The sequence below is a fragment of the Xiphophorus maculatus genome, chromosome 21 (assembly GCF_002775205.1).
Source record: "Xiphophorus maculatus strain JP 163 A chromosome 21, X_maculatus-5.0-male, whole genome shotgun sequence".
NCBI lineage: Eukaryota > Metazoa > Chordata > Actinopteri > Cyprinodontiformes > Poeciliidae > Xiphophorus > Xiphophorus maculatus.
The window spans coordinates 15,449,131-15,464,810 of record NC_036463.1 but is presented as its reverse complement, the minus strand read 5'-3'; the positions used below and the strand labels follow the sequence as shown (position 1 = coordinate 15,464,810).

The 15,680-nt window shown below is 41.7% G+C and overlaps 1 protein-coding gene across 4 annotated transcripts in view; it reads right to left on the bottom strand.

Moving 5' to 3' along the window:
• Positions 1 to 393: 393 nt before the first annotated feature.
• The window catches only part of tfap2a (transcription factor AP-2 alpha), a 15,453-nt gene continuing 166 nt past the window's right edge, over positions 394 to 15,680 (bottom strand). The window contains exons 1-7 of one of the 4 annotated variants that reach the window (XM_023326411.1): positions 13,910 to 14,048; positions 10,323 to 10,742; positions 9,023 to 9,074; positions 7,076 to 7,301; positions 6,235 to 6,353; positions 3,449 to 3,590; positions 394 to 2,341 (exon numbers count right to left, since the gene is read on the bottom strand). In XM_023326411.1, coding sequence (XP_023182179.1) covers positions 2,053 to 2,341; positions 3,449 to 3,590; positions 6,235 to 6,353; positions 7,076 to 7,301; positions 9,023 to 9,074; positions 10,323 to 10,742; positions 13,910 to 13,960 — 1,299 coding nt within the window. In that variant the 5' untranslated portion in view covers positions 13,961 to 14,048 and the 3' untranslated portion in view covers positions 394 to 2,052. Of the gene's footprint in view, positions 2,342 to 3,448; positions 3,591 to 6,234; positions 6,354 to 7,075; positions 7,302 to 9,022; positions 9,075 to 10,322; positions 10,743 to 11,319; positions 11,492 to 12,449; positions 12,914 to 13,909; positions 14,049 to 15,680 lie in introns of those variants that run through there. The other 3 variants (XM_023326410.1, XM_023326413.1, XM_023326412.1) reach the window with 3 other exon arrangements.

The window sequence follows — 15,680 nt, the reverse complement described above, 5'->3', positions numbered from 1 at the left end:
CACCGCACACCAGGCCTGCGCACATCTCAGGGGGTTCTAGCTGGAGGGGTGGCGCTGCGCACTTCAGACGCGAATTTGCGCTACCCCCGTTCGTTTGAAGTGCGATATTTCGGCCCGCGAAAGATCCGCACTGCTCTGAACGGAGGGAGTTTTTTTTTTTTTCTTCGTCGTCGTCTCCTTCTTCTTTTATTATACTTAAGGGAAACAATGAGTTCAGCTTCTTATTGCACGGAGCAATCGTCAGGGGAGGTTTAAACTCAATTACTTTAGTCGTTCAGAATGAGAAAAGAAAAGCAAAAAAAAAAAAATGAGAAAGAAAACAAAAAAAATCGAGGCTGTAAATAATAATAATAATAATAATAATGTTTTGAAAAACGATTAAAAAAATCGAGATGAAGCGTATCAAATATTTATTTTTTTCTGGGCAACAAAGGACTATAATACATTGACAGGCATAGGAACTATTGCCAGCACATGTCTATACAATACAGCTAAAACCGCCTCCAATTTTGGACATAATCGGACATATAACAAGATAGCAGGTGGTCCCAAGAAATAATAAAAGAAAAATGTTTCTGAATGTCTTTCCGAACACTGGGGGTGGGCGGGGGGAGGAGGAGGAAAAAGACAATATTCAATTTATTGCTTTTATGGTGCTTCAAGAAGAGAACAAGAGGTGAAACGTATTCTGATTGGCACAACACATAGAAGCTTGTATAAAAACGCAAATTAGACACACAAAATAAAGATTTTTTTTTTTCTTCTTTCCTCGGGGTCAAATAAAAAAAAAAACAGAAGAAGAAGAAGAAGAAGAAGAAGAAGAACTGAATAGGTTGATATATATTGAGAGAAATTGGAAGTTTATTTCTATTAAAATTTGTTCACTTGCTTCAGTGTCACCTCAACATGCTACAAGAGGGCTGAAATTGAAATATCCCAGAGAAATAAAATAATAATAATAATTATTAATAATAATAATAATAATAATAATAATAATAATAAAAAATTACCCCAAAACTTCTGTTTTTCTAGAACCATAAAATCACATGAAGAACTAACCGAATATTCAAAACCCACTAAAACAGGAGGCACCAGATAAATAAAAAAAAAGAAGTTGCAACAGACGCACCATATTTACAATTCCCATTAAATTACACATAAATAAATATATACATACATAAACACCGATTCCCTTATATAACCGCGAATCGTGTTGAAATTCAAAACAAACAAAAAAAAAATAGTTCAAGTTGGTCGCTCGGAGAAAGAGAGAAAGAGAGAAAAAGAGGGGAGTCTACAACTGAAGTCATGACATGGAGAGCTGTGGATTTTCTCTTTGCCTTTTCAAGTTTATTATTCACAATACTGATAAGAATTCATCCTCTTTTAGCTTCGTTTTTATTTTGTTGTTGTTGTGGTTTTTTTTTTTCCTCTCTCGTCACAATCGTAAAAGTGAAATATAGAGAAGGGGTCGCTGGATTTCAGTCCATTCGTTGCAGCTCATAAAAAATAAAAAAAAATTAAAAAAAAAACAGGAGGGGTGGTGGTACATAAAAAGTCTTCTGGCTGAGGCAGCCCACCTTTCCCCTCGCCCTGGAGCTGTTCCTCTGCAGCTTCTTTTCCTCTTTTCGTATTTTTTTTTCTTCGTATTTTTTTTCTTTTTTCTTTTTTTCTTTTTTTTTTTTTAAATAACGTTTCATATCGTCCAGGTGTTGGAAGAAGGAGGAGGAGGAGGAGGAGGAGGAGGAGGAGGAGGAGGAGGAGGAGGAGGAGGAGGAGGAGGAGGAGGAGGAAGAGGAGAAGAAGATTCTTTGCATCGCTTCCCGTTTGAATCCAAAGTGGGATGTGAAAACAAGAGACATGTAAAATCGGCGCAAGATCAGATCAGGAAGTGGCACGTTTAACTTTATCAATAATATTTATAAGGTATTTATAATATTTATATTGGATGGTTAGGGGGCGGGGCGAGGGGAGACTGTGTAGGTCGGTGCAGATGAAGGGCCCCTGGCATTTTGGCCCCCTCGGGCAGAAAGGTGAGGTGAAGAGGAAACATCACTTTCTGTGCTTCTCATCTTTGTCCCCGCCTTTAGAGCCGTTATCTGAGTGGCTGTTGGGGTTGTTGTTGAGGTACATTTTGTCCATGGCTTTAATGGCCTCGGTCAGATAGTTCTGGAGGGCCGTGACAGCCGCGCACAGCGCCGGGGTCCCGAAACCGTGCGAAATGAGACTAAAGTGGGTCAAACAGCTTTGGATTCCCGGTTCGAGGATGGGCTGCGGCCGGGAGTTCCCCAGGGGCGAGCGGTCTTGGGACAGCAGGTCTGTGAACTCTTTGCAAACTTGCCTTGAAAACAAAAACAAAACAAAAAAAGAACAACAGAGAAGATAGAACGAGGGTTAGTGAACAAGTCGTGCAGTATTAAGGTATCCTGGGAAAATACATAGATAAATCATAGAGGGCTCACTTTAAAAGTAACCAGCCCTGCGGTTTTAAATCGCGAATTTGCTCGAGGCTAGATACTCTGACTTGAGCTGCCTTAATTAATTTATTCCGTTACAATTTCATGCGAATGGAAAAACGCAGTATTTAATCAGATCTTATCTTATTTATTCATCTTGCCGTTGCCAAACTTTAAGATAGACATAAAAAGGTAAAAAAAAATTAAAAAAAATCCTTCGAAATATGAATCCATCGAATTTATATATATATATATATATATATATATATATATATATATATATATATATATATATATATATATATATATATATATATATATATATATATATATATATATATATATATATATATATATATATATAATTTGTTTTCCCCAAAGCGTAATAAATGAGGCTCTATAGCGCAGGTTTCAGATTCTCCGCCCCATATGACATTGGCAGCCTATCTTAACAACACTTTCAGGTCCCAGCGATAAGCTGTTATGGCTGACAGCTGTTTGATTATGGCAGCCCATCATCTGTATTAAATGCTGGCCTCTGCTGCTCTGAGCCTTGAAAGGAGTCCTCCTCCACTGAACGCATAGTAAACAGCAATGGCACAGCGCGCTGCGTAAATACTATGCTACAAGTTGACGTGTGGAAGACTCGGTAGGCTGTGTGGAGATTATTCCTAATCCGTATATAGTCAGTAATCAAAGCATGATCAAAACTGGAATAAAATAAAGTCATCATAAAAAAAAAAGAATAGTCGCCATAAAGCATTTTAAATGAATTATCAATTTGCTAGCTTGCCACTAGTCTGTTATTGTACCTGGTGCGTTTAAAAAAAAAAAAAAAAACAGCACACATAAACATCAAACAACGCGAAGCGGGCGTTTTATTAGCTTTCCGAGCAAGTGTGTGCGCATGCAGGCTGCCAAAAGAACAGGCAGCTATAGGCCACACATTGGGCACAGACTGACACAGTGAAGCGGGCGATGATAACACTTACTTCGTGGCCAACAGCATGTTTTTTCTTTGGACTTGTTCGTTTGGGTCGGAATGCTGACGGTTTACATATTCAGCTACTGCTTTGGCTGGAAACTCAGTCTCGCACACATAACCAAAGTCCCTGGCAAGATGCACCGCTTCGCCTGCGAGGAAAGGAAAAGGGGAGAGAGAGAGAAAAAAAAACACACAACAACGTGAGGTTGAGAGGATGTTTTTTTTTTTTGTTTGTTTGTTTGTTTCATAGAAATATGGTCACATCAAATACTGAGAGGTTTGGAGGATTAATCTGATCTGAATTGCTGAGCGCCCGTTGTGTTTATGCGTAAAGACAGCGGGGTTATGGCACCTGCGCATTCCCGACAACACTGCTAATGATAACAACAATAAACGCCCGGAAATAACATCGAAGCAACCCCGGGCGGCTATCATTCCAGGTCAAATTCCTCAGGAGGAGAAAACTAAGTGGATATGAAATATAGACGGACCGCCATGCTTAGCACCATGTCATTGATTACCAATGCCTACACATTACTGAAAGGCCCTGCTCATGCATCTGGAGGCTTTTTTTTTTTTTCTAATGCCTAAATCTCAAGTAGCTATTAGTAACTGTCGATGTCATCCCGTCCTCTCTTCTTGATAGTTAATGTTGTTGATTTTTTGTTGCCCCCCCCCTCCCCCCCAACCCACACACAAAAATCTTCGTTTTTAATCGACTAGAGCAGTTGATCTTTACAACCCGGAAGAACGCAGGCGCCAAGTAAGCATTGCAAACATAGCCCAACTGTAGACTGTTTTCCATAAAATGGAGCGATCATGAACAATGACAAAACAAAACATCCCCAGTTTGTCACCCAACTCTCATTGGTCACCTTCCCTGCAGGGCTAATAGAGATACTATAGCAGGGGCGCATCCAGATATTTAAAGGTGTGTCCAGACAGGAATTAGGGAATTAGGGGGTCCTATCCATTTGGCATGGCACAACAGCACCAAAAGACTTTCTGGAATTATGTGAATTTTGTTAAGCTTAAGGAAATGGCCAGATTTTTATTGGTTTGCTTTGTTGTTGTTTTATTTTTTTCATTAGCAGATCTGACCCTTCCTACGAATTAAAATCCTTATTTCAGGATGCCACAGAAAGTGCCAGGATGACCATATTTTTTCCTTATGAGGCTTGGTAGCGCTGCAGGTTTTGTTGATGTGCACTGCCGGGAAGCTTGCTGAAATAAGAGTGCTGCTGATGTCCTTCATTTTCCGAGACACAAAAATCGCGCAGAATAGAAAGCTCAACTAAATAACCCGCTAAGATCACCTGGTGACAGTCCCCGTGTTGCCATATGTGACACCACAAAAAAAGAAGTAGAATTATGCCCAACATGCTCTTAAAAAACGAAAAACAAATTTTTGAGGGGGCGGGGAAGTGTTGATTGTATGTCTTTGTGTTACTCTGTAGCTCAAATTTAAAACGGAAGGACATGCAGACACGCATCAATAACAAAGCAAATATAAATAATTATTATGACCAAGAAGTTAGCCCAAAAGTGTGAACAAATGTTGACTTTCTGCTTTTAAGTAAGAGCAATTGGGACAGGCCGCCCAATTTTGTTTGGATTCTCTGAGGTAGTACCATCACACAGAGGTGTGTTCAGTTTTTCAGCAATGTGTTCACCATAAAATAGAAATTTTATATATAGTAATATATATATATAGAAATATATATATAGTGGGGTGGCTAGAGATTACCCCGGTCCTCCCCCTCCTTGATAGCGTCACTGTACAGGAACAAATTTCTGCGAAACCAGCCGAATATTGCATTTACTCCTGGTCTGCAACAATGATTAACTGGTTTAGGCCCAGTGAACCATCGCGGGTTTCAACACACCTTTTAGGAAACCAGCAACACACCAAAATACCACCGCACTGAATTAATAAGGCTCAACTCTGCGAGCGGAATGGATTTATCCAGTCGCGTAAAAAGGCATCTCTTTCGCTCGCCATAATTGCCTAATTTATTCTTTAATAGGCCCCCAAAACATACAGCCTCCAATAGGTCAGCGCGTGCGGCGCCATTTTGCATGCAATACAAATCTTCACCGAAAAAAATAAATAAAATAATAATAATAATAATAATAATACAAACGCATGGGGAAGCTATTAATAATAATAATCTGCCCCGGAATATCCACTCCTATATACCCAGACTGTATTAACGTTTGAAGCAACGCAGGGTTGGTAAATCAATCGACTTCTCATCCATGAGGTGAAAGAGCCTCAGCAGTGCCTAATAAACAAGCAGCACTCAATAATTAACTGGACTTCAACACAAATTAATCCAGTGGATAAACTAGGCCAGGCGTGGACCTGCGAGCGCGCTCCAGGAAGCGAAGGGCCAACGCTGCACAGCCACTAGAATCACCAGCACCATTCACTCTGCGCTGCGTGCACTTGTGGGGGTCTCTTTCACTCTTCACACACACACACACGCACGCACACATCCTTCATGCTTTATTACTTGCGAGGCAAAGTCGGTCCACATTACACGGATGAGCGCATATGCTGATTTCCAACACAGAGAAAGAGAGAGAGAGAGAAAGAGAGAGAGAGAGAGAGAGAGAGAGAGAGAGAGAGAGGAGGTAGGAATAGAAAAAAGTATTCTTTTTTCTCCCTTTTTAAAAGTACTTGATATCGCGGGAGCAATAATAATAATAATAATAATAATAATAATAATAATAATAATAATAATAATAATAATAATAATAATGAACGTGATTTGCGGACACTGGACTTACCTTCGACTAGTGACGTCAGCAAGGTGACGTTGGCAGCTTTACGTCTGCCTGCAGGTAGATTCAAACCGATTTTATCCAACTTCTCCCTTAAGGATCTACCTCCGTTCTTAGACTTGGCCCTGTGGCATTAAAACAGAACAGATCACTTGATTTGAAGTGTGCATGGTGAGCACACACACATACCCGCACCCACACGCACACACACACACACACACACACACATACAAATTAAGATTAATACAGACGAGAAGACATATTTTAGGGTATAAAAAAAGCTACACTGCCCAATAAACACAACATCGTTTCATCACGTCGTTGCTGTTTTAATTTGAGAGCTCCGATGCAAAACAATAAATAACGCCCAAAGAGCCTCATCAATACAGAGCAAAATGAACAAATAAAGTCCTGCTTAATAGGCAGCGCTATTACTGGCTGCGTGTCTGCAGCACTTCAGTAGACAGTTCACCAGAGACCAATGTTTTCATGTGTAATGCCTTCACTGGGCCTACAGAGCAGGGGCTTGAAACAGACTAGGCCTACATTAATTTGAGAGAGAGAGAGAGGGAGAGAGAGAGAGAGAGCGCTAAGGGAAGTTAATATGGAATTTAACAGACCCCTCCTGCTTTAAATGCAGGAGCTAGGTGTCATGGTTGGTCGATTTTAATTATTCTTGGTACAGAGGAGGGAGAGCGCGCAAGAGAGCGAGAGAGAGAACTGGAGTAGAGGGAGAGCGCACAAACGCGCACACAGGTAGAGACAGGGTAAGGAGAAAGAGAGAGGGGAGAGATTTTTTACACTTTCTTTCTTTCTTTTTTTTTTTTTTTTTTGCACACAAACTCACCTTCTCAGCACCCCGCCCAGCAGAGAGGCGTTGAGGCATTCGGGTGGCGAGAGGCGTCTCTGCACCTCAGCCACCGTGACCTTGTACTTTGAAGTGGAGCTGAGGAGGGACAGGCGACCCGGAACCGAGCAGAACACCTCGTTCGGGTTGACCACTCCTCCGAAAAGACCGTCCTTATTTACGGGGATGGCGGAGACGCTGTTGTTCTTGGATAAAGACACGGGACCTGTAGCCAGGGGAAGGGAGAGGTGGGCAAGGGGGGAGGGATGGATGGATGGATGGATGGATGGATGGATGGATGGATGGATGGATGGATGGATGGATGGATGGATGGATGGATGGATGGATGGAGAGGTGGGGAGGAAGGGGTGAGACAGAGAGAGAAAGAACCCGTGCTCAGTGAATTTCATGCAATGCAGAGCCTTAACTGAATGAGAAGGGGAGACGTAAAGGCCCCGATATTGAATTTCTCAAAACATGTGCACGCTTTCAGAAATAAATAAATAAATAAAACAGTAGTAGTTTCATCCCCCCCACGCCCTCCCCCCCAAAATATGCACATTTATTTCAAACACAAACAACTCGAGTCTGAATATCTGCGCACATTGCTGGGAACCTGCAGCAGTTTTTAAGCTAAAACAATTTTTAAAAAAATGCAAATTATCAACAACTGAGATATTTAATAAAATCTATTTTGACAAAAACAAAAACAAAAAAAAAAACTCTGTTGGGTGCGTGTGAATTCACACCGGGTGTGTGTGTGGTGGTGGTGGGGGGGGGGGGGTGAGAGTCTATGTGGGGTAGGGGGTATGTGAGGCTTTATACCGTTTTTGTGTGCAGTAACCGGAGACAAAGGGGGGAACTGTGCGCCTTTGGATAGATCACTTGTGACATTAATGGCTCAAGGGAGCCTAATGGAGACAATAGGAGTTAAACGAACTCTTGAGATTACTAATATCAGAAGCCAATTATCAGGTTGATATGGAGATAGACTGACTCAAAAAAATAATAATAACCTGAAAATAAAACTGTGAAGCAAAACCAAAAAAAAAAAAAAAACTGAAAAAGAGCAAAAAAGAAAAATAGAAAGAAAAAAAAAACAGACCAAAACTATCTCCGGACCTTGAGTCTAATCTGACCTGACAAAAAGCCTTTTACACATAGCCATGAAAAGACCTCCTTATGTTGTATTATCCACACTATTAATCATTGCTTTTTTCTTCTTCTTCTTCTTTTTTTGACAGCAAATCTTAACAATAAAAAAAATACACAAGTAATCCAAAGAGAAAAAAAAAATAAAAAATCTCCACCAACTACATATGAAAATTCCATTTAAAGATAATAAAACCAAGAAAGTGATTTTTTCTCTCTCTCTCTCTCCTCCTCCTCCATGCCCAGTTTTGATTCCCTCTACTAAATGGCAGATTATCTTCCTGCACACACTTGGCCTGTGCTCCTTCCACCGGTACCAACTTCCATTTTACATTTGGCCATGCTGCGTGATTGCAGCTATTGGATTCTTCGTCCATAGATATATTTATATATATATATATACATATACACTTATATGTATAAATATATAAATATACGCCTGGATTTTTTGGGGACTGTCAAATAGCAGGGGCCTACAAAGCCCACCAGCTCCACTCATCTCCCCGCTGCGCTGAAACGCTGACAGTAAATTCCATCAGCGAGGAAGGGGAAGGGAGGAAAAGAAGAAGAAGAAGAAAAAAAAAGAAAAATGTGCAGCCAGTTTGATGCACTTGGAAAGCATGTAATGAAAAATAGGCTATACTGCGTATTAGGATCAGTCAGGCATCACCGCGTTGCACCGAGTTCTCTGGAGCAGAATGCGTGTAGGTGTGTGTGTGTGTGTGTGTGTGCAGCTTGGAGAGTGGTGGTGGTGGGGGAAAAAAAATGCATGATATCTCAGAGGAAATTGCTTACCTTTTTTAATTACAGTCTGGTCGGGAATGTGTATTCCTTGATCCTCAACAGGCTATGAAACAAATGCAAAAAAAAAAAAAAAAAGTACAATTTTAGCACAGAAACACACACACACACCCACACACACACACACACATACAAAAAGATGTCACGTGAATGCAGCTGCACGAACAAAGCCTGACACAATTAGCAGCCACTATTGTCGGCCAACATGGAGGTTCAGGAGGCCCATACCTGTTATTATTGGGTTTTCAGCGGGTTGCGCCTCAACATGGCAACACAAACTCAGACTTAAATAATGAAGGCTCGCGTCGCCCCACAATCCTGACCTAATTTCGCCGTCAGATTGGCTTCACTCACAAGGAAAGGAAAAGAAGAAGAAGGGGAAAAAAAAGAAAAGAAAGGAAAAAAAAACCCTCCAAATCTATGATTGGATAGTAATTACGAGAGTCACATCCTATTAAAGGCCTGTGTGAACTAATTAGAGGATGATCGGTGTTTGTTTCTGATGAAAACCCGCGCAGGATCGTCTCAATAAGAGCGGTCCTTTATTGACAATCCGGCAGCTCGTTTATCACGCGTCTTTAGCGATCGCAGCTGCCTGAGCTCGATGCAGAAAACTCAATTCTCTTGTTAGCGTGCATGAAAAAAAAAATTATTAATAATAATAATAATAATAGAGAAAGAACTAGAATGAAAAAAAAGTGTCATGTCGAAGGTATTGCTCGCACAGACGCAGCTTGCATCACTTTCTTTAAATAGAAAAAAAAATCAAAGTGGCAAGACGGAGAGAAAATGTACATAATAAATAGGCCTTTATGCACAGGTTTTACCTGTTCAGTTTCAATTCCCTTATAGTGCCAGAGAAAATGGCAATCTGTTTGAATTTTGAGAGCAGAAATTAAATAAATGCATTTTTATCCTCAGAAACTCCAGTCATGTAGAAAATATCTTAGGTTTTTTTCTTTGCGTTGTCTCTTAACCTGTTATTTGTATTATTATTTTTTTACAAATCCATTCTAAAAATAAACAAGCAACCCATCAGTTTTGCCAAATATTCATTTTTAAAAAGAGAAATTATGCGTCCTAAATGTAAAAGAAATACGACTGCAGCTATGAAGTGAACACATCGATTGTGATGCCTAATAATAAATTTAAAAAGAAAACATTACGTTGCGCACAATAGAGCAAATCAATCTAATTCCATTTAAATCACAAATGATTCACGACAAAATGAGTCTTTACATTTTTTTTAGGATAAAAAAAAAAGAAAGAAAGAAAAAGGAAACAACTGCCTCACCTGAACGTCATCTAAAGGGTGAGGTATTCCATGGATGGGGATAGAGTCCGACAGTCCCGTGTCGATGCCGTGGCCGGACGGTAGCAGCACCTCCCTGCGGTACTCCCGGCACAGCTGGTGGGGCAGGCTGCGGTGCTGGTGCAGCAGGCCGCTCTCCTGGCCCTGCCTCTGGCCCGGCCAGCCCGGGTGCTGCGACTGCGGCTGGGCGTGCAGCGAGTTCAGGGAGTACGGGTCGTTGACGTGCGAGTACGGGTCCTGAGACTGCGGGTAGATGGGCTGGTAGGGTGGGGGGAAATACGGGGGCTGGAAGTCCGAGTTCGGCGTGTGGGAGAGCGGAGGGGCGCTCGTGTAGGGACTCTGACCCACGCCGCCCAGCTGAGGTAACCTGGCTGTCCCGTTGCTGGTGCCATCGTGGCGGTCCTGCCAAGGAAGATGGGAGACGTGCGTTTGTTTTAGATAAAAACCGACGTGTTTTTTTGTTGTTGTTGTTGTTTGTTTGTTTGGGTATTTTTATTTTTTATTTTTAGAGGATCAGCCATGCACTAATTTATTGAAGCCACCGGATACACCAAAGGCGAAGACTTATAGGCACTGTGGCCTGAGTGGAGAACATTATGAGCAACATCGTTACACTTTTGACTAAGATCAAAACAAAACATAAAACCACGCTATTCCATAATGGCAGCTATTTTGAAATAAAAAACGTAAACAAACAAAAAAAAAACTTGCAAATTAGAAGAGAGAGAGAGAGAAAGAGAAAAAAAAAAATCAAAAATCCACAGCAGAAAATGTCCACTATTTCAATGCTGTTCTCCCACAGAACGAGCACTGTTTGTTTTTTCTTTCTTTCTTTCTTTTTTGAGGCATGAAATATCCACAAAATGAGCCAAAATTATGAAAAAAATGGGGGAAAAGAAAGGAGGGGAGGTGGGGGGTATGGAATGCACACCGTGGAAAGAAAAACTAGATCTAGTATGTCAAGGCTCCAACAACTTACCATCGCGGAAAAACTGTGCACCAACATCTGTGCGGATTTTTTGGTGCGATTTGGCACAAGAAAAAAAATGTTTCTTTAAGAAAAAAAAAAAAAAAAGACACGAACACTCGTAGTGTTTGAAGAGGAGAGGGAGAGAGGATGCGGGGAGGGGGGCGACACAAGGGTGGAAAAAAAACAATATATATATATATATATATATATATATTTATATATATATATATATAAATATATATATATATATATATATATATATATATAGGCCCCCCAGAAAAGACTCTTCTCTCCCCACAGGATCAGATATGCGTCTCAAAAGCAGCACGATAATCCATCAGAAAGGTGTGGTAAGATCCGAGCCGCTCGTCATTTGCGTCTTTAAAAATAAAAAATAAAAATTAAAAAAAAAAAAAAAGAAGAAGAAGAAGAAGAATTGCAGATGTTATTCGGCGGTGCTGGTGGATCGGGGCTCTGCGAGCTACTCCGGCTTCTATCACAGTGCTACACCGTCCCCCTCGCGCGAGCTCATATTAGCAAGAAGAAGAAGAAGAAGAAAAAAAAGGAGAGTCGCTTCTTCGTCCTCCCTCCTGGACTCCTAGTGGAGCGCATTCATGGCTGTTAATGTTACAGGAACACTTAATAATAAGGAAAGAATAGTCGGAAATCTGGCGTGAAGTGGAGGACGCAACTCAAGGCAGGAGTCTGTGCTTAAATGACGTCCATTGAAAGGAGGAATCAGTATATCTAATCAGAGATGGGGGAGCGAGAGAGAAAGAGGGAGTGAGAGAGAAGCAGAGCGAGAGAGAGAGAGAGAGAGACAGAGAGAGACAGAGAGAGAGAGAGAGAGGAGGGGAGTGGAAAGGGAGACAAAAAAAGAGGGACATTCACTGGCGACTGGCGAATCAGGGAGAGGGGGTAAAAGGAGGGGGGCATTTTAAAAGCGTCCCAGGGCCAAAGCGCAAAAGTGAAAGAAAGAAAGAAAGAAAGAGAGAAAGCCGTAGGAATGGAGCGATCCGGACCGCGGATAGACAGAAGAAGAAGAAACCGAGCAGGGAATGGAGGGCGGAGGGGATAATAATAATAATAATAATAATAATAATAATAATAATAATTATAATGATAATAATAACGTGCACCTCTGAAGTGGGTGAAAATTCGTCAGACGACTCGATCGCCTCGTTTTCGTCGCCCGTCCCTTTGTTTTCCGCCTCAGACTCCGAAGAGCTGTCCTCCACGGGGCTCCTGTCCCTCATTCCGACTTTACTCACCGGTTTCCTCCTCGACGCCGAGCCACACCGGGTGACATTAACTTTGATCCGGAAATTAAGTTCCCACAGTCTTAAGATGAAAAAAACTAAAAAAAAATAAAAATAAAAAAAAAAACAAACAAAACGCGGGCGGGGAGCGGGGGAAGGCGGTGGCGGTGGGGAGGGAAAGGCAGAGCAGCTGGATCGAGAGCTCCAACCGAACTTTTCCTCACGGCTTTTTTACACACTTCCCTGCCTGCCTCCACACGCGCTTCACAATTACGAAACACTCCAGGATTTCACACGCAAATCTGCTGGAGGTTTTGCCATCGATACCGGCCTCAAAGATTTCTCTCCCCCCCCCCCCCCCACTCCCCAAACCCCCAGTGAACCGAAAGAATCAACATGACACAAACAAGAAGATTCCCATTCTTTCTTTCTTTCTTTACCCCCCTCTCTCTCTCTCTTTCTTTCTTTCTATCTTAGTTTTTGTTGTCCATGTCCGTCTCTGCGCTCAGAGGACGCGGGCGAAAGAAAGAAAGAAAGAAAGAAAGGGAGAGAGAGAGAGAGAGAAGAAAAAAACACGTTCAACTGGCTTCTCCACTCCTAAACAAGCCTCTGATATTACTGCCAAAACTTTGTCTGTGTCCAAAACAACACTCACTCGCTCAGTAAGCACTCACACACACTCACACACACTCACACACACTCACACACACACACACACACACACACACACACGCACGCACGCAAGCAAGCAAGCAAGGCTGCTGTTCCACAAAAAATAACAACAATTTAACGACTTCAAGCTACAGGAAAATATATATATATATATATATTACTTTTAAAGAATTTATAAATGAAAGGAAGCACGTGGCTGTCACTAGATCTTTAATTAAGGCGGTCATTCCCCAAGCATTCTGGGAAAAAAAAAATCATATTTATTGCAAATAAAACCATGGTAAGTAAATGTATTTTTTTGTTGTTTTGTTTTGTTTTTTTTGTCCCGAACATTTAATATATCTGCTAATATTTTTGACATGTTCCAAGGTGGAATTAAAATGTACTCAAGCATTTAATAGCATGTTTATTATTATTATTATTATTATTATTATTATTATTATTATTATTATTATTATTATTATTATTATACAAGTCATTTTAAAATGTGTAAGAGTAGCAGCACAGGTCTGCAGTTAAATCTAACAGCTGTCAACTGATGATCAAAACAACAAAAGTGTGCTTGAAAGTAATTATTCTTGCTCATCTCAAAATCTAGAGTACAATTAAATGTAAAAAAGAAAAAAGAAAAGAAAAGGAAAAAAAAGAAATCCCAAAAAGTTCCTTACCTCGCAGTCTTCGTATTTAATGTTATCAGTTAATTTCCAAAGCATGTTCATGGATTTGTGGAAGTGCCTATATGTTGAGCAGCCTTGTTGTTTCCCACTCAGTGAAACTGTGCTTGCTTGCCCCCCCCCTCCGCTCTATAGTTTAAAAAAAAAAAAAAAAAAAAAAAAAAAAAAGGGGGGGGGTAAAGATCTACTTTTATTGAAGCTGCCTGTGAGCTGCTGCCGCTGCCGCTGCTGCTGCTGCTGCTGTCTGTCTGTCTTGCGCTCTGAGGTCTCCCTCTAATGGTGGAAGTGGAGGGCTGGAGCAGCTCTGTAATAACACTGGCACAGGGCCTCATTAGCATATCAACAGCCGTTTGATTCCCCCCCCCCCCCCCCCCCCCCCCCACACACACACACATACACACACACACACACCCTCCACCCCCATCTCCGTGTATATGTGCTCACACAACGTCAACGCCGATGGACATGCGGCGCGCAGGTAACGCAAAGCCGACGCGGCGAGGCCGCATCGATTGCACCCGGTTTGTTGTCGCTTCTGCCCCGCTGAGGTGCGTTTGGACTCGCGCGTGGAGACCTGCGCGCACCTGGTGACGGCGTTCTTCTTCTGCGCTTTTTAACAGACTAAAACGCACAGGCGCATTAAGTCTATAACTAAAAACGCAAGTGTGGAACTTATCGGTAGGATTTTTTTTTTTTTTTTTTTTAGAGTGTACATTTTCAGACTTTTTTTTTCCCTTTAATTAATCACCTTGACTTTTTTTCTCCCTCCCCCCCCCCCCCCCCCCCCCCCCCCCCCCCCCCCCCCCCCCCCCCCCCCCCCCCCCCCCCCCCCCCCCCCCGCCTCCCCCTTTGGTCTCTCCTTACCTTCTAACGCTGTGTTTTTATTCCCACTGAGAGTGGCTTTTCCTTTCATGTTAAAAAGGTGAGCCATTCAAAAGCGTCCCACAGCTCCATTGACTATACCTGTAAGGTAGCGTGGTTTAAGAGGGGAGTGTAAATAATTAACACAACAACATGGGCCCTGTTTCATTTGAATGAGTGGCTACTGGGAGCCTGGCTCTGCGCTGTCGCCGGCCTAGTCCCTCACCTCAGCAGGTCGCGGGTCAGCAGACAGGTCGACGGCCTCTTTTAAGGCGTTGGCTCCCCCTTTTTTGTGTGTGCGCTTTAAAACCACGGATTACCATTTTTGGTGGAGCACCCTGTGTTTTTTTTTTTTTTTTCCTTTTTCAGCCATTTGTTATTAATGAATCCAGAGCAGGGGCAGGATTTCGTTGGGTTTAAGCGAGGGGAAAGGTTTCAGATCGTTTAAAGGAGGCACTTTAAAAAAAAAAAAAAGAAGTTATATATCTGGACAATAAAAGAAAAGTTGACTTTTTTGTGCGTGTTTACATGTAACCTGAAGTTTTAACTGCTGGTAGGGATCGAGGATTCGTGTGCAAAGTTTTGGGTTTACAAAAAGTCGCAATTACGCAAAAGAAGCCACCGAGGAGTTCACAGCACAACTTTTCTAGACATCTCGACATCTTTCAGATTAAGGATTAAGGGTGAATTATGCACAATATACACTCACAGCTTTAAGGAAAAGTCCGACGAATCAAGACGCATGTAAGAAGACTAACAGACTAAGATCTTAGGAAATTCGTGAACAAATTTTCGTATCATCCTGTTTGACAAAATCTATCATCTTTTATCCACAATAGAAAACTAAACCAGCGTGCAAAATAAAGTTGTTTTTTTTTTTACAGCAGCCTCACGCCACAACAAG